This window comes from Heptranchias perlo, chromosome 5 (assembly GCF_035084215.1).
Source record: "Heptranchias perlo isolate sHepPer1 chromosome 5, sHepPer1.hap1, whole genome shotgun sequence".
Classification (NCBI taxonomy): Eukaryota; Metazoa; Chordata; class Chondrichthyes; order Hexanchiformes; family Hexanchidae; genus Heptranchias; species Heptranchias perlo.
Window position 1 is genome coordinate 128420972 of NC_090329.1, and position 18354 is coordinate 128439325.

An 18354-nucleotide genomic window follows, 5' to 3' on the forward strand; every position below is an offset into this window, starting at 1 on the left:
TGCCGGCATTAGGCACGGCATCGCCAAGTAAGTTTCCTAATTTGTGCAGTTTTGCAGTTGTACGCTTCAGATGGAGGCTGGCCAAACTTCACTAAGTATAGCAACCTGGAATTTACAGCTGCAATTTCCCAAAACCGCACGTCAGAAACATTATTTTGGGTTTGATTTGTGATTTGTCTCACACAGAATCCATTAAAGGTCTGTAAAGGAAAAGCAATTGAGCAACTGGCAGCCTCCTTTTCTCTTCCCTCCCACAGTGAATAATTTCCATAGCGTTAAACTTGTTTGTACTCTATAGTTACAATTAACGGTGTGAAAACTACTGCAGCTTTTGGGTTGGTCCATATTGTCCTCTTTCTCCCCTGGTGATGCTGACTGTCGCTGGGATATGTTGGCAAATTTGCTATAGCCCCAGGTTCCCCCTGGCATAGGCAGTCCTCCAGTCACCATTCTTCACTCGACAGCTTAGACAGCTATTCAAAAGGGTAGGGCATCGCAGTCAAGCTGGATTCTCTTCTCGCACACTTGCACATTTTTAGCAGGGCACAGTGGATTATGTATGTTTCTCCCTCCCTCCCTTCAGAACCCAGAGGCACTGAGGCTAATTGTAGCAACTCAAATACCTTCCTACCTCCGCCCAAACCGAGGACTGAACTGGGAACTTTCTGCTCTGTGTCCCTACCCATTTCCTAAGACGATGCAATTTTTGTTCTTCCGTAAGCTTGCACAAGACAGAGCTCTCCAATGTGAGCAAGATACGTAGGTTTATTGCAAGTGAGAAAACAAGGTACCTGCCTTCCCTGGGAGCTGTTCTATTCACTCTACAGGCTTTTCATGTGCTGGCAAACCTATTTAATTGATTCTGGGACACTGTACACAGCTGGGGATCATTAAATGATAAATCATTCAAGTAGGGCACTTTTAAAAAAAAAATCCTTGTGAATTATCGCTTATATAGGAGGCTAAAATAACATTAATTGCAACAGAATACAGCAGTGTAACATGCATCTGGATGATCAGTGAGTGAGGGAGCTGAGCTCAACAGTCTCAGATTCAGGTCTCTGTAGTTTTTATGTTTCACAGCAATCACTAAATAAACCACTCACATGGTAGCAAGAAACAAAAGCCTCCTTTGGCTTGTGTGTGCATATGCATAATTGCCCCTCTTTCATTAACCTACAGAAGGGTAATTTGGGTATCTGGCTTGGTTTGTATCATTCTCACCTCCAAGTCAGGAGACTGTGTATTCGAGCCTCAACACTTCAGCTCACAATCTAGGCTCACACTCCAATGCAATACGAAGGGGCGAGATGTTGAATCATGACCGCATTTGCCTGTTACTTGCAGAAGTGTAAGATCAGACTTTTCAATCCACCATTCACTCGCTGTACACAGAGCCACAATAAAAACACTTCCATGCTTTTCGCGAATATAAAGTATATCTCCTGACTAGGCACAACACACTCTGTTTTCACCCTTGTGCTTTACACAGTTGACTGCACTAACTGCGCTAAAGTCGTACTACACCATGTATAATGTGGCATCCTCTTTACAAATTAACTGCATAAACCTTAAGCCAAAGCGTTGACTTGGCAGAAAGGCTTCCCCAGGGTAACCATTTCTCCCTAAAAATATATGGCTGTTTATAGTACACTGATACTCCATGAGGTCCCCCTCTTTTTTTCCTGCTGTCCCCTAGCTATTTTCTCATTGAAATCGTCTCTCCATTGGCTGTAAAGGGCTTTGAGATGTTCTGAGATTGTGAAAGGCGCTATATAAATACAAGTCTATCTCAATTTGCTTTCTTTCCTTCTCCTCTACCCTTCTGTCCTCACTCAACCTCACATTAAATTTCAGCTCTCCCACCCATACTCATCAGCATCCCCCAACCTTGCAAATTCACAAAACCTTACCACCTCCGAAGTCTCGATGACTGACGAGGTTCTCTCTGGCTATGTCCTTATTTCCCTCACCATGCACATCCCTCTGCTAGTCTCCAACCCCTCTACCATCACCCTGTGCCCCTGGATACAAGTTTCCCAGTTACCTCTCCAGGACCCTCTCCAATTCCTAACCATCTCTGGCATTCCACCTATCACAACAATGCCACTTGCACAATCTGCTCAACAGGCCCTCCCTTGCCGTTATCCCCTTCAGATCCCTCATACATTCCATGCTTCTGTCTGGTATGACACCCACCTTCCGGTCCTCAAATCTAAGGGCTGCAGGATCAAATGCCCATTTGGCCTGGTCTTCCATTGTTAGATGTGGCTCAACCACCTGAAACAATATCGCTTCTCCCTTTCTATGGCCAATTGTCATTCCAGGATCGTGCCGGAAAGCAGGGGCAACACCAACCTCATTTTCCACTGTAGATCATGTCCTTCGATCGCCCTCCATCCTCAATTCTGATGTCAGGAGCCCAGGGATAACTTTGCCTTATAAACTGAGGCTATCCATTCAGCTGTTTCCTGTCACAAGCCCTCCTCAACTGCCACCGATCCGCTAACCCAGCTCTGATTCTTAATATGCTGCAGCTTCTCCCGTACCTCCAACCCAGCCCTCATCAGACAATCTTCTCCCCTCTTGTATACTGATGCCCTTCCAACCAGGATCGACTCAGCCCAATGCCCACTGGCGCCATCAACTGTTTCCTCGTGCTCTGCTCCTCCCTTTCAAAACTGAAATCACCGCCCTGCTTGAAAAGCAATTCTCAACCCTTACATCCTCCCCAGCTACCACCCCATCTCCAACCTGCTCCTTCCCCTCCAAGGTTCTGGAACGTGCTTTCAACACCCAACTCCATGACCATCTCTCCCTGTTTCAATCCATCTGGTTCACTTTCCAGGGACTTCTCCACAGTTTTCCACACAGTCAATTGTGCCACCCTCCTCCTCCATGGTCCATCTACATGTACTGCTTTCGCCTTTTCCCTTCCCCCTTGTCTCAATGCAGGAAGCATACCTCCTGCAATGGCTATTACTCCTGTGGCTGCAAGGTCACTTCTGGCATGCCCCAAGTTTCCATCTTTGACCTCTCCTACTTCTCATGTATATGCTGCCTCTATCTGTGATGAGAGGATATAGGTACGATAAGAGATTCTAAAAGTTAGGGGCAAAAAGACCCACGAACATGCCTCGTTTTTTTTAAAATTCCAGCTTTGGGAGAGGGGGTGCTGTGAAGAGCCCTTAGTATTTATTTTTCTGATTGTAGCTCCCAGGGTTTTCTCCTTCTCCACCCCCCCCCATCCCATCCGGCCACACTTACCTTCCTGGTTTCAGCAATGCTGCTACTTCCAGCCCCACTCCAACAGCCGTCAATTCTCTCCCCCCAACGCACTGAGCCTCTAAATCTCTTCTACCTCCCCGACAACCTCCAATACTGATTCAGTACCCCAGCTCCCCACTTTGTGTCTAACTCTGCTGTACCACCCCACTCCCTTCCTCGATCTCTATCCCGGATGTGCCTTCCCCGTCCAGCTTCACCCTAACCCTTCATTAACTTATCTATCCAGACTCTAACTCCACTCCATGTTCTCCCCTGCCCTGACCTCTAATCCTGCTTTACCTTTTCCTTTAATTCCACAGCCTCTAACCCTCCTCTACCATCATCCATACACCACCTTGTTCTACCTTCCATCTTTGGCCTCCATCCTCGCAGACGTATCTCTGCCTTTGTCCAATTAATACTTGCCCTTCAACCCTGCTTGACCTGAAGACGGCACTTGGTCTTGACTCCGAGTGTGCAATGCCACAGGTGATCGACTAGTAAGTAATAAAACAGGGGAATGGGGAAACTGGATTACAGTGAATAGCTCCAGTGTGGAGCTAGAACAGGCACTTTCTATCATTCCATGGAACAGATCAGGCTGAAGGCCTGCAACCGGACGCCCATTAAAGAAACTCCACAGTCACTAACCAGCAGGTGATTCTTTCTCCCACCCTCTAACCCTTTCCGTAAGGAAGCTGGTTACTACCCATACCAATAGAATTGAGATCAGGGGCTCATTTTATGAAGAACTGTTTAAGAACATAGGCTCCCAGCATTCTCCTGCAGCAGGATTGAACAGTACTGAAAGCGATCCTCAAGCAGGACACTGTTTGCCATTATGATCCGGGATACGAAAGCAGCATTAAATATTAAAACTGGGCTGACCTCTTACGACAGCAAGATCATGGGTCGGGGCGCATTTAGTGCACAGTTCCTTCTGGTGTTAGAAACTGTCTCTGCAGGAATACGAAGCAAGTTCACAATGGGCTTTAAATTTTAAAAAATCAAAATTCTAAAATCTTACAGCACAAGGCCGCCATTCAGCCCATTGTGCCTGTGCCGGCTCTTTGAAAGAGCTGTCCAATTAGTTCCACTCCCTTCAATTATTGTTCTTTTCAAGTACATATCCATTTCCATTTTGACAGCTACTATTGAATCTGCTTCCACCAACCTTTCAGGCATTGCATTCCAGATTGAAACAACTCGCTGCGTAGTGCAAAACGCATTAAAAAAAAATCTCAATTCTGACATATTATACAAAGCTTCTTCAGAACATTCAATTGGTTTAAACATCATCAACGTAATTTGACCAATGCAGAAAATTGGAGTAAATCCCAAACGTAAAACTGAATACGTTACCTAGTACTTGCTGTTTCAATTTTTCTACTTCTTCTTTCAAATTTTTAATTTCTAGTTCTCTGCTCGCAGTTACTGGACCATCCACAGTTGAATACTGAAGTGCCTGAACGGTCTGCGTAGACTCTATCAAATAAAGCCAAGTGAACCAGCGTCAGTGCTGTAGGAATTCTACGACTCTGCACCGTGGACAATGCAGAGATCAGATGACAAGACAAGATGCTCACACTAGTTTTTTTTTATTAAACTCCAACTGAATGGTCTGGGTAACCCGCGACTGTCTCATATAAAGTAAACACAGCAGCCTAGAAATGATGCTGTTCGACGCAGACAAAGGTGTGCAATTCTGCCCGCTGTATCGAGAAAGACAGCCAGGCATCGGAGAGGGTGCAGTGAAGGGCAACTAAACTTATAGCTGGGATTAGGCACCTGGGTTATAAAGAGGGGCTGAAGAAGCTGGGAATGTTTACACTGGACAAGAGAAGACTCAGGGTTAAAGTTATTCAAGTATTCAAGGTCCTATATATCACAGATGGGTTCTACATAACAGGGCATTGCCTCAGACTTTGAAGAGAGAGGGTAAAACGGTAGCTTACATTCAACTACTTTACACAGAGGGAATGGACTGTCAAAGAAGGCAGATGGTGTGATTGTATCTATAAATTCAAGAAAGTGAGATAAGTACCTGGAGAAAAATTTGATAGAGAGGTACCTGTGTATTATTCGAGAAAATGGATCCAGCTTTAATTCCTAGCCTGGGCTGTAGTTGGCCTCAATGCCACTGGGCTGGAGAGGAGAAGTATCTAGGGATCCTGCTCCTGCTATCCAATGATTCTTGCTGGAAAGTATACGTGGAACCACAGGTGACAACCAGGATCTGGCTCGGCTGTGATACTCTCTAACACTCACTTTCTGGGCTCACACTTGGAGTGGCCACCTGGGTGAGACACCAGAGAGCTGCCAGCACCTGCGGAACCGGATCCTCCATGGATTCAGAGCCTTCGCAGCAGTGGGGGGGGGGGGGAACGGGACACTTTGTGACTTTTCCTCCCTATTTTAACTGCTTGATCTTTGTCATCTGATTGAGTGTGACTTTGCTCTCTTATTGGGAGTTCTCTGAGGCCTTTCCCAACCAAATTATTCTATCCAGGCTAGAAACACAGGACATGTGCCAAAGATGAGTAATAGCTGCATCTTTGGCTGTCGTCTTTCTCCCGGAGCTAATACAATAATGGATTTATTGTATTAGCCCTTCACTGAAAAAGGTACCAAACCAAGAATTTAAGATAATCCATGAACAATTGCATCTCTACATTCCTACTGTTGAACAGAATAAATGATACTCCAGACAGTCCACTTGTCCAGGTGGGTGATAAAGTTGTAATGGGAAGCAGCTCATGTTATTCCGGAAGGATGAGATCAAGTGGGCTGAAGGACCTTCTTCAGACAAACCGATCTTATGAGCTTGTAAATTCAACAAGGTGGCTTAGCTTAATGATTTTTCAGGCAGCAGGAATGTGGTTTAATAATGTCCCCAAACCGGGCAGTCCCTTTGCAGCCAAACCCTCACCTTGAAGTTTCCTACTCAGTTCAAGTTTTTCTTGTTCTAAACGTCGTATCCTCCTCTCGTAAGCCTCCGTCGCTAAGCTGTCCTCTAATGTCCGCTGAACATTGATATCAACATCAGTTGAGGATGATCCAGCAGCATCTCTCAGACTGCTTCTGTCGGACAGAATACTGAGAAGGAAACCAAGGCATTAAAAAATAAACTCTGCACAAGCGGTAAAGAATTACTGGTGTGAAGCAAAACAAGATCTAAGCATTTAAGTATTAGTGCTGGAATTAGCACTGCAATAAAAAGCACAACTCCTCACAAAAATGCCCAGCCAAATGGATTTTACATCTGTGCCTTAAAAGTAACCAACACTTATAACCAGATCTGTGACAAACTAAGTAATTGGGAAAGTCTAGGAGCGGTATTTCCTATTGTATATATGCTTAAAAATAGTTTGAATTTTTTTTGAAGAAGCAACAAATTTCTCATAATATCATAGACCAACCATGTTGGGTCTCTGCTTCACGTTCACTCATGACTTCACCGACTAGGAGGAGCCCACTGCATTCTAGAGAGCAAATCCGCTGACTGCCAAGGGGAGGCCACAACTTTGGACCTGCCCGAGAGCTGCTCCAGAGTCACCCAACCCCAGTAAAACATACAGCCATAGGGGTATGTTACATCCTCAGCCGACTTTCCTGGGGTCATACTTTCTATTCAAAGTATGCTCCCCCTTTAAAAGAAAGTATTTAAAAAAGAAATAGACATTGGGGGACATGTTTTGAAGAAAAACTGTTCCTCTTTGGTGCTCCACTTTCAGTACACTTCAGATCAATGGCTCCTAGTCTGTAGATCGCAATTTATTGGCAGATTATGGGCAGATCAGAGTTGGTCCCATGTGGAGTCTGGCTTCAGGAGCTCTCGTCAGAGCGTAGCGAAGAACAAGTTTTGCAATACAAGAAGCTATGAAGGCTAGGCAGTCATCAATTACCAACAGAGAATCAAAATGCCACAATGGCAGATTTATTATGGGAAGGAAATGACAAACACCTTTGATTTCACTCCGAAGATGGAGAAAATATAGAAATGTTTTTCTTTTTTTCCAACTCTTAACAATTGTGCAAATACTGACATTACAGTGGGCAAAGTAACAAAGTTTGTTTCTACTTCATTGGGGATGTCCTGAGGGCATGAAAGGCTTATACAAATGCATGTTCTTTCTTTTGTTTTGCTACACAGATCTGCTCTTGAAGTTTATAGCACAATTTTAAGAACTGGAATTGGACTACAACTATGTAATTCTTTTACGGTGGATTAAAAACAGCAGCAAACCGGTGAAAATAGTGAAGACCCAGTTATCTATTGACAATGCTACCCTGAAGCTGAAGTAACCATAAATCATTTTCCATCAGCTACATTAGTAGATAATCATAAATTACAAAAGCAAAGAAGTAATAAAGAATTTACACAAAATATTGATTAGGCCACAGTTAGACTACTGTGTGCAGTTTTGGGCCCCATTTTAGAAAAGGCATTAAAGCAACAGGGAGCACACAGCATATATTCTCCAGGTATTGTCAGGGATAGAAAACTACAGTTATGAGGACAGAGTGGAGTATTTCTAATGGAGCACAGTGGACTAAGGAGGTGCAACAGATGTTTTTTTAAATTATACAGGATTTTGATAAAAGTGAATAGAGAAATATTATCTAATCTGGTTGAGGAGTCAGTGACAAGAGGGCATCAATTCAAAATTATTACTAAGAGAGTGAGGAGAGGGGTTAGGGGAAATGTCTTTACACAGAGCATTGTTGAAATATGGAATGCTTTGCTATAGGCAAATACAGGTATATGGAAAGAATGCAGGGCAGTGGGATTAGATTTGGATTGCTGTAGCATACAGCAGGTGCAGACACGAAAGGACGAATGACCTCCTCCCTCAATGTAAACTTCCATGGTTCTATCATGGTCAAAATAGTTCTTCCAGTTTGGTGTCCTTCAACAAACATACAAGGGCATCCGCTGGATCTGGAGAGGGTACTACACAGAGTTGGCATCTGATCCAACAGGCCACATTATGGCCCCAATTGTATGGAGATTAGAAAATCTGGAAGAAAGTGTACTGCGTGTACAGTATTCCTGCTGAATTCCTAAAAGCTGCTTGTGAAGAATGGGGGCCAAGTGGAAGTCTGCAATTGAACACTAAAGAAATCAAGGGATATGGGGATCGGGCGGGAAAGTGGAGTTGAGGTCGAAGATCAGCCATAATCCTTCCGAATGGCGGAGCAGGCTCGAGGGGCAGTATGGCCTACTCCTGCTCCTATTTCTTATACAAAGCTTTTGAAGAGCAGAGCCACGAACTACTGATTCACCTTGGAAGTACCCCTTCTGAGGCTGGTGGCTAGATTCTGTTTGACGCACACACCCCCTTGGTGTTTCAGAGTTTTGGTTTCTATCCACAAGGGGGATCCTAGTAAGACCAAAAGCTATCAATGAATCTCACCAATACAAGTAGCTCTTCAGATGTTTTTTGGGTTGTTAAGGCATATGTATCAAATGCTTTGCAGAGCCACAGAGTAATCAGAAAGGAAAAAGAATAGATTTCACTTTCATGAGGAATGTGTGGGATAGGTTGTTGACTTTGTACAAGATTGGGGAATGTCACAAGTTTCATCGATTCTCATAAGGCTTTTGTCCTAGTGCCCTCTTGAAGAAATTGGAAGCTATGGGAGTGCATGGCTAATTCTTGGATTTTATCTGGGATGTGCACCCCAGCTGCAAGATCTGTGTACGGGTAGATGTGGGACTCACTAAACCCATCTCTCTCCCAAAAGAGGAGTGAGGCAAGGTTGATTACTGCTACCCATCTCATTCAATGTCGTCAACATAAAGCAAAATACTGCAGATGCTGGAAATCTGGAACAAAATCAGAAACCACTAGAGACACTCAGCAGGTCAGGCAGCATCTCTTGAGAAAATATGAGTCAGGTATAAGGTTTCAGGTATAAAGGTATAAACCCTTCCTCACAGTGTTTGTTCTCAAAGAATTTGGGCACTCCTTTTCGCAGTACAAGAACACGGAGTGTCAGCCTGCTAATATCTCTCTTCCAGAAGGTGCCCAATGTCAGCATTAAACATTGCCAGATGATATCCAGCATGCCCAAATGCAAACCTTGCTGAATAAAACTGCTTCTACTCTTATCCCAACATTGTTCTTTATTCCCAAACTTATTCTGCACCAGTGCGAATTTCTCCATTTCTCTCACCGGTAATTTTTGTGGTCTCCCTGATTGAGACTGCCAATTTAATGGTAGAAGTGTACAACTGTAGGCAGTTTGCGCTGAGGGACACCATCAGATTGAGAATGCCCCAAATTTACTTTCTGTAGGGTCCAGAAGGAGGAGGTGACTTTCATCCCATTAGTTAGGACTGGATTTGCATCCAGATCCCAGAAATAAAGGAAGCAACAACCAATCCAGAACAGAAAGCCTTTTAATCAGGGAGAGTATAACAAATGAGGCTAGAATAGAGATGTGTCTAATAAGCGTAGAGCATTAGAAACAGAGCAACAGAGCTTTATCATGAGACATACTGATATGAGTAATCACTTGGTCCAAGTTATTTTCTTCAAGTTTGATACAGTCTTTATTTTTTTGCATGTACAATTTAAATAAGCCCCTCCGTCACTGTTTTACATTAGATGCTGAAGGTGCAGCTGGAAGTTTATAACCTGCACCTCCGCACAATATCACAGTAAAATACTCACTGCACTTACCAGTTAGTGGTGTACGTGAACCCTATGAAGGGAAGGTGGTGCCCAGAGAAAGCGGTGTGTGTAGGTGGAGGCATCGTCTCCTGAAATAGAACAAAAGGCAAGTTTAACTGACTTGTTTCGATGTCTTACACTTAGGATTGCCATTAGAAACAAGTTTAAGTAATGATGGCTTCCAGCTCCTTTCCTCACTGAAAATGTGTGCTGTTGCTTAATAAACTCTTCTCATTTGATAAGATTAGCTACTGATAGAGCAATCCTGCTGCAGCAAGTGCAGTGTGCGAAGGAAGGATTATGAGGGACAGTCTAAATCACCCTATGGAGGACAGTCTTCCCTTTCGTCTTCACTTGAAGATAATGGTTCTTCATTAATAAATCTCTCATCCCAACGTGCCTCACAGAAAGAATGACATCATGTAATGAATTACGTATTTTTGGGGTGCCATGACAGTTGTTATGTAGGCTGTAAGAACTGTGGTTTTCCCAATGTCCCTCTCTCCCAGTAAACAGGGAGCTCGGCTTTGCAAAACACATACACCCTCGGGTCCCTTCACCTCACCCACTTCTGCCTTGGCCCCATTCAAAACAGCCTAGCGTTAAATGCAAATGGCAGAATTCAGTGCTGAATTTGGAGTATGGAGAGCGTCGGAGAGGGGCGGAGAGCGTCGGAGAGGGGCGGAGAGGGGCGGAGAGGGGCGGAGAGCGTCGGAGAGGGGCGGAGAGCGTCGGAGAGGGGCGGAGAGCGTCGGAGAGGGGCGGAGAGGGGCGGAGAGGGGCGGAGAGGGGCGGAGAGCGTCGGAGAGCGTCGGAGAGGGGCGGAGAGCGTCGGAGAGGGGCGGAGAGCGTCGGAGAGGGGCGGAGAGGGGCGGAGAGGGGCGGAGAGCGTCGGAGAGGGGCGGAGAGGGGCGGAGAGGGGCGGAGAGGGGCGGAGAGGGGCGGAGAGCGTCGGAGAGGGGCGGAGAGCGTCGGAGAGGGGCGGAGAGCGTCGGAGAGGGGCGGAGAGCGTCGGAGAGGGGCGGAGAGGGGCGGAGAGGGGCGGAGAGGGGCGGAGAGGGGCGGAGAGGGGCGGAGAGCGTCGGAGAGGGGCGGAGAGGGGCGGAGAGGGGCGGAGAGGGGCGGAGAGGGGCGGAGAGCGTCGGAGAGGGGCGGAGAGCGTCGGAGAGGGGCGGAGAGGGGCGGAGAGGGGCGGAGAGCGTCGGAGAGGGTCGGAGAGGGGCGGAGAGCGTCGGAGAGGGGCGGAGAGCGTCGGAGAGGGGCGGAGAGCGTCGGAGAGGGGCGGAGAGCGTCGGAGAGGGGCGGAGAGCGTCGGAGAGGGGCGGAGAGGGGCGGAGAGGGGCGGAGAGGGGCGGAGAGCGTCGGAGAGGGGCGGAGAGGGGCGGAGAGCGTCGGAGAGGGGCGGAGAGCGTCGGAGAGGGGCGGAGAGCGTCGGAGAGGGGCGGAGAGCGTCGGAGAGGGGCGGAGAGCGTCGGAGAGGGGCGGAGAGCGTCGGAGAGGGGCGGAGAGCGTCGGAGAGGGGCGGAGAGGGGCGGAGAGGGGCGGAGAGGGGCGGAGAGGGGCGGAGAGCGTCGGAGAGGGGCGGAGAGCGTCGGAGAGGGGCGGAGAGCGTCGGAGAGGGGCGGAGAGGGGCGGAGAGGGGCGGAGAGCGTCGGAGAGGGGCGGAGAGGGGCGGAGAGGGGCGGAGAGGGGCGGAGAGGGGCGGAGAGCGTCGGAGAGGGGCGGAGAGCGTCGGAGAGGGGCGGAGAGCGTCGGAGAGGGTCGGAGAGGGGCGGAGAGGGGCGGAGAGGGGCGGAGAGGGGCGGAGAGCGTCGGAGAGGGGCGGAGAGCGTCGGAGAGGGGCGGAGAGCGTCGGAGAGGGGCGGAGAGGGGCGGAGAGGGGCGGAGAGGGGCGGAGAGGGGCGGAGAGCGTCGGAGAGCGTCGGAGAGGGGCGGAGAGCGTCGGAGAGGGGCGGAGAGGGGCGGAGAGGGGCGGAGAGGGGCGGAGAGGGGCGGAGAGGGGCGGAGAGCGTCGGAGAGGGGCGGAGAGGGGCGGAGAGGGGCGGAGAGGGGCGGAGAGCGTCGTAGAGGGGCGGAGAGCGTCGGAGAGGGGCGGAGAGGGGCGGAGAGCGTCGGAGAGGGGCGGAGAGGGGCGGAGAGGGGCGGAGAGCGTCGGAGAGGGGCGGAGAGGGGCGGAGAGCGTCGGAGAGGGGCGGAGAGCGTCGGAGAGGGGCGGAGAGCGTCGGAGAGGGGCGGAGAGCGTCGGAGAGGGGCGGAGAGCGTCGGAGAGGGGCGGAGAGGGGCGGAGAGGGGCGGAGAGCGTCGGAGAGGGGCGGAGAGGGGCGGAGAGCGTCGGAGAGGGGCGGAGAGCGTCGGAGAGGGGCGGAGAGCGTCGGAGAGGGGCGGAGAGCGTCGGAGAGGGGCGGAGAGCGTCGGAGAGGGGCGGAGAGCGTCGGAGAGGGGCGGAGAGCGTCGGAGAGGGGCGGAGAGCGTCGGAGAGGGGCGGAGAGGGGCGGAGAGGGGCGGAGAGGGGCGGAGAGCGTCGGAGAGGGGCGGAGAGCGTCGGAGAGGGGCGGAGAGGGGCGGAGAGGGGCGGAGAGGGGCGGAGAGGGGCGGAGAGCGTCGGAGAGGGGCGGAGAGCGTCGGAGAGGGGCGGAGAGCGTCGGAGAGGGGCGGAGAGGGGCGGAGAGGGGCGGAGAGGGGCGGAGAGCGTCGGAGAGGGGCGGAGAGCGTCGGAGAGGGGCGGAGAGGGGCGGAGAGGGGCGGAGAGCGTCGGAGAGGGGCGGAGAGCGTCGGAGAGGGGCGGAGAGCGTCGGAGAGGGGCGGAGAGGGGCGGAGAGGGGCGGAGAGCGTCGGAGAGGGGCGGAGAGGGGCGGAGAGCGTCGGAGAGGGGCGGAGAGCGTCGGAGAGGGGCGGAGAGCGTCGGAGAGGGGCGGAGAGCGTCGGAGAGGGGCGGAGAGCGTCGGAGAGGGGCGGAGAGCGTCGGAGAGGGGCGGAGAGCGTCGGAGAGGGGCGGAGAGCGTCGGAGAGGGGCGGAGAGGGGCGGAGAGGGGCGGAGAGGGGCGGAGAGGGGCGGAGAGCGTCGGAGAGGGGCGGAGAGCGTCGGAGAGGGGCGGAGAGCGTCGGAGAGGGGCGGAGAGGGGCGGAGAGGGGCGGAGAGCGTCGGAGAGGGGCGGAGAGGGGCGGAGAGGGGCGGAGAGCGTCGGAGAGGGGCGGAGAGCGTCGGAGAGGGGCGGAGAGCGTCGGAGAGGGGCGGAGAGCGTCGGAGAGGGGCGGAGAGCGGCGGAGAGGGGCGGAGAGGGGCGGAGAGCGTCGGAGAGGGGCGGAGAGCGTCGGAGAGGGGCGGAGAGCGTCGGAGAGGGGCGGAGAGCGTCGGAGAGGGGCGGAGAGCGTCGGAGAGGGGCGGAGAGGGGCGGAGAGCGTCGGAGAGGGGCGGAGAGCGTCGGAGAGGGGCGGAGAGCGTCGGAGAGGGGCGGAGAGGGGCGGAGAGCGTCGGAGAGGGGCGGAGAGCGTCGGAGAGGGGCGGAGAGCGTCGGAGAGGGGCGGAGAGCGTCGGAGAGGGGCGGAGAGCGTCGGAGAGGGGCGGAGAGGGGCGGAGAGCGTCGGAGAGGGGCGGAGAGCGTCGGAGAGGGGCGGAGAGGGGCGGAGAGCGTCTGAGAGGGGCGGAGAGCGTCGGAGAGGGGCGGAGAGCGTCGGAGAGGGGCGGAGAGCGTCGGAGAGGGGCGGAGAGCGTCGAGGGGCGGAGAGCGTCGGAGAGGGGCGGAGAGCGTCGGAGAGGGGCGGAGAGCGTCGGAGAGGGGCGGAGAGCGTCGGAGAGGGGCGGAGAGCGTCGGAGAGGGGCGGAGAGCGTCGGAGAGGGGCGGAGAGCGTCGGAGAGGGGCGGAGAGCGTCGGAGAGGGGCGGAGAGCGTCGGAGAGGGGCGGAGAGGGGCGGAGAGGGGCGGAGAGCGTCGGAGAGGGGCGGAGAGGGGCGGAGAGCGTCGGAGAGGGGCGGAGAGCGTCGGAGAGGGGCGGAGAGCGTCGGAGAGGGGCGGAGAGCGTCGGAGAGGGGCGGAGAGCGTCGGAGAGGGGCGGAGAGGGGCGGAGAGCGTCGGAGAGGGGCGGAGAGCGTCGGAGAGGGGCGGAGAGCGTCGGAGAGGGGCGGAGAGGGTCGGAGAGGGGCGGAGAGCGTCGGAGAGGGGCGGAGAGCGTCGGAGAGGGGCGGAGAGCGTCGGAGAGGGGCGGAGAGGGGCGGAGAGCGTCGGAGAGGGGCGGAGAGCGTCGGAGAGGGGCGGAGAGCGTCGGAGAGGGGCGGAGAGCGTCGGAGAGGGGCGGAGAGCGTCGGAGAGGGGCGGAGAGCGTCGGAGAGGGGCGGAGAGGGTCGGAGAGGGTCGGAGAGGGGCGGAGAGCGTCGGAGAGGGGCGGAGAGCGTCGGAGAGGGGCGGAGAGCGTCGGAGAGGGGCGGAGAGCGTCGGAGAGGGGCGGAGAGCGTCGGAGAGGGGCGGAGAGCGTCGGAGAGGGGCGGAGAGGGGCGGAGAGGGGCGGAGAGGGGCGGAGAGCGTCGGAGAGGGGCGGAGAGCGTCGGAGAGGGGCGGAGAGCGTCGGAGAGGGGCGGAGAGCGTCGGAGAGGGGCGGAGAGGGGCGGAGAGGGGCGGAGAGCGTCGGAGAGGGGCGGAGAGGGGCGGAGAGCGTCGGAGAGGGGCGGAGAGCGTCGGAGAGGGGCGGAGAGCGTCGGAGAGGGGCGGAGAGCGTCGGAGAGGGGCGGAGAGCGTCGGAGAGCGTCGGAGAGGGGCGGAGAGCGTCGGAGAGGGGCGGAGAGGGGCCGAGAGCGTCGGAGAGCGTCGGAGAGGGGCGGAGAGCGTCGGAGAGGGGCGGAGAGCGTCGGAGAGGGGCGGAGAGCGTCGGAGAGGGGCGGAGAGCGTCGGAGAGGGGCGGAGAGGGGCGGAGAGCGTCGGAGAGGGGCGGAGAGGGGCGGAGAGCGTCGGAGAGGGGCGGAGAGCGTCGGAGAGGGGCGGAGAGCGTCGGAGAGGGGCGGAGAGCGTCGGAGAGGGGCGGAGAGGGGCGGAGAGGGGCGGAGAGCGTCGGAGAGGGGCGGAGAGCGTCGGAGAGGGGCGGAGAGCGTCGGAGAGGGGCGGAGAGCGTCGGAGAGGGGCGGAGAGCGTCGGAGAGGGGCGGAGAGCGTCGGAGAGGGGCGGAGAGCGTCGGAGAGGGGCGGAGAGCGTCGGAGAGGGGCGGAGAGCGTCGGAGAGCGTCGTAGAGGGGCGGAGAGCGTCGGAGAGGGTCGGAGAGCGTCGGAGAGCGTCGGAGAGGGGCGGAGAGCGTCGGAGAGGGTCGGAGAGCGTCGGAGAGCGTCGGAGAGGGGCGGAGAGCGTCGGAGAGGGGCGGAGAGCGTCGGAGAGCGTCGGAGAGGGGCGGAGAGCGTCGGAGAGGGGCGGAGAGGGGCGGAGAGCGTCGGAGAGGGGCGGAGAGCGTCGGAGAGGGGCGGAGAGGGGCGGAGAGGGGCGGAGAGCGTCGGAGAGGGGCGGAGAGCGTCGGAGAGGGGCGGAGAGCGTCGGAGAGGGGCGGAGAGCGTCGGCGAGGGGCAGAGTGTGTCAGTGAGGGGCAGAGAGCGTCAGCGAGGGGCAGAGTGTGTCAGTGAGGGGCAGAGAGCGTCAGCGAGAAAGGGGAGGGAAAAGTAAGCAACATATTTCAAAACCAAGTACCAGAAAAATTCTACTTTGACAATATGGTTCGTAACTTATTCAGAAAATTTAAGCCAATTAGGATTCTAATGCACAGCTGATCTGTCAGTGTGGTCTCCAGAAAGTTTAAACAAGCGATGGACTGAACAGTATCACATAGAAAGAGAGTCAGTGCTGGAAAATATATTGTGCGAATGAGTCTTCAGCAACCATTTACTTTATTAAGAGACGCTTTAGGGCTTAAACGAGAAGTTAAGTGCATGGTTAAGTATTTCCAATGTAAAATACCCAGTATATAAATTTAGTCAGCCTTCCATTTGGTTCTTCAATCCTAAAGTTTCATGGACACCTTTATTTACTCTCAAACACTCCAAGATTTGTCAGCTGACATTAGGTGCAGCATTCATGCTGGGGTTAACTTGGATATTGTTGGGGAGATGAAGAGCAGGGAAAAACTTCAGAACCTGCACTTAACTTGTCCTTTAAGAAGCTGGCGAGACAGATATGCAGTAGAATGATGCGACAAAACAGAAAATGTTGGAAATGTACAAAACGTTCACTGACACTGAAAAGATAAAACGTTTTTTTCTTTCAGATGCTGATGGATCTGCTGTGTACTTCGAGCATGTTCTATTTTTATTTCAGAATTTCAGCTTCTGCAGATTTTTTTTTACTCTTCTACAGAATGACAAATTCATTTTATTTTTTAATCTCACTGTTGTATAGAAAATTCGGAGGGTAAACTTGCAAGAAGACTGACTGTCAGAGACGTGGGCTCACTTTAGAAGGAGCTGATTCTTCCAGATTCCATCCCCACCAGCCAATCTAAAGTCCATCCCTCCACACACAGACCCGCGTGAACAAACTTACAGAATTTTTCAAACAGTCGTCATCTACGTCAAAGTTTGACGTGTCTGTGGGGCTGCTGACTTCGGGGATGTAAGGTGCTTCACAGTTTCTGATGTTGTCCCAGTCAATGCCGGCAAAGAATGGGTGCTTCTTAAAGTCTTCGATCCCGTTTTGACCCAGCCGGTGCTCCCTGCTGCAGATAAGCCTCCGGATGAGGTCCTTGGCATTTTCGGAGACATCAGTGATTTGTATCGGGAACTGGAATCGTTCCTGGTTGCGGAGGAGTTAAACACGGAAGTTAATCACACGGTTTGAAACAAGAGGCTTCCAGGAACCAGTTGTTAAAGCATTATAAAATAGCCAGGCCTAAAACACGGTTGACATCGGCTTCCTGATACATGTGTGACACTTGTTGACATGTTTCTCCAAATTTTCTGGGGTAACACTCAGGAGGTGCTAAAAGTCCAGTTCCAACCTGAAAGCACAGGCTGCAGGCTAGAACATTCACCCTCCACATCTCTGCTCATCCTTCCCGTGGCTTCCATGACCTCTAAGTTGGCAAACCACAACCAGCATCATGTACCAAGCAACAGGCCCCAAGGATTGTCACGCACAGCATCACAGCCAGAAACAGAGAATTTTGAAACACAAGGTAAACAAATGAATAAAATGAATATATTAACATATCTACACACACCCCTTTAGTTTCAACTTATTTTTCACTGGAATTATTGTGTGGCAGACTGAAGAGGTGGAGGCTGACAGGAAGTGAGGAAGAGGGAATGAAGGGGTTAGAGGGAAGGGAGGTGACAGGGAGCAAACAAGGGGGGATGTAAAGGGAAAATGGGTAATGCAGACACTGGAAGTGAGGGGTGGTGTGAAGGGAAGAGGATAGTGGGAAAAAGTTTGTGTAAGGGAAGTGATGGGAGCAAAGAGATGGTGGGATAAGTAAGAGGGACAGAGTTGGGGGGATGGGAAGGCAGCTGCCGAGGGCTGCAGGCTGAACTTTTCCTGTAAATCGTCACTGGAAGATGCATCAAATGCAACCTGCATTTCCCCAACATGCACCTCACCACTTTCCACCCGAAAGGATAGAAAAAACAAAGAGAAGAGGGCAGAGAGAAAAGTAAAAGAGGACAGAGAAGCAGAAAAATGAAACAGAAGTAGACAGAGAGAAGCAGAAAAGAGAAAGAGAAGCAGACGAAATTAAAAAGCAGAACCACAAAGGTGATAATCTCTGGATTATTACCTGAGCCACGAGCAAATTGGCACAGGTAAATCAGATCAGAGAGATGAATGCATGGCTCAAAGATTGGTGTGGGAGAAGTGGGTTTCGATTCATGGGGCACTGGCACCAGTACTGGGGAAAGAGGGAGCTGTTCTGCTGGGACGGGCTTCACCTGAACCATGCTGGGACCAGTGTTCTGGCAAACTGAATAACTAGGGCGGTAGAGAAGGCTTTAAACTAAATAGAGGGGGGGGGGGGAGGGCTCAGGTGGGGCGAAATTTAGATTGATAAAGAGAAAGGACATGGAAGTAGTACAGGAAAGTGATGGGGGTAATGATAAACAGACTGTGTCAGGAAGGGACAGAGCGTACAAACATAAGAGTGCACTGGCAAATGGGGCCGGGGTAGGAAAGAATGGTAAAAAGACAAAATTAAAGGTTCTTTATCTGAATGCGCACAGCATTCGTAATAAGATAGATGAATTGACGGCACAAATAGAAACAAATGGGTATGATCTCGTGGCCATTACAGAGACGTGGTTGCAAGGTGACCAAGGTTGAGAGCTAAATATTCAAGGTTATTTAACATTTCGGAAGCATAGGAAAAAGATAAAGGTGGTGGGGTAGCTGTGTTAATAAAGGATGCGATTAGTATAATAGTGAGAAATGATCTTGACTCAGAAGATCAAGATG

The 18354-nt window shown here is 52.4% G+C and overlaps 1 protein-coding gene across 4 annotated transcripts in view; it reads right to left on the bottom strand.

Moving 5' to 3' along the window:
- LOC137322105 (serine/threonine-protein kinase MRCK alpha-like) overlaps positions 1–18354 on the bottom strand; it is a 499456-nt gene that overhangs the window by 115386 nt on the left and 365716 nt on the right. For all 4 annotated transcript variants that reach the window (XM_067985191.1, XM_067985192.1, XM_067985190.1 and 1 more), the window contains 4 exons: positions 16456–16704; positions 9957–10036; positions 6197–6363; positions 4630–4752 (listed from right to left, as the gene is read on the bottom strand). In XM_067985191.1, the coding sequence (XP_067841292.1) occupies positions 4630–4752; positions 6197–6363; positions 9957–10036; positions 16456–16704 (619 nt within the window). The remainder of the gene's footprint in view (positions 1–4629; positions 4753–6196; positions 6364–9956; positions 10037–16455; positions 16705–18354) is intronic.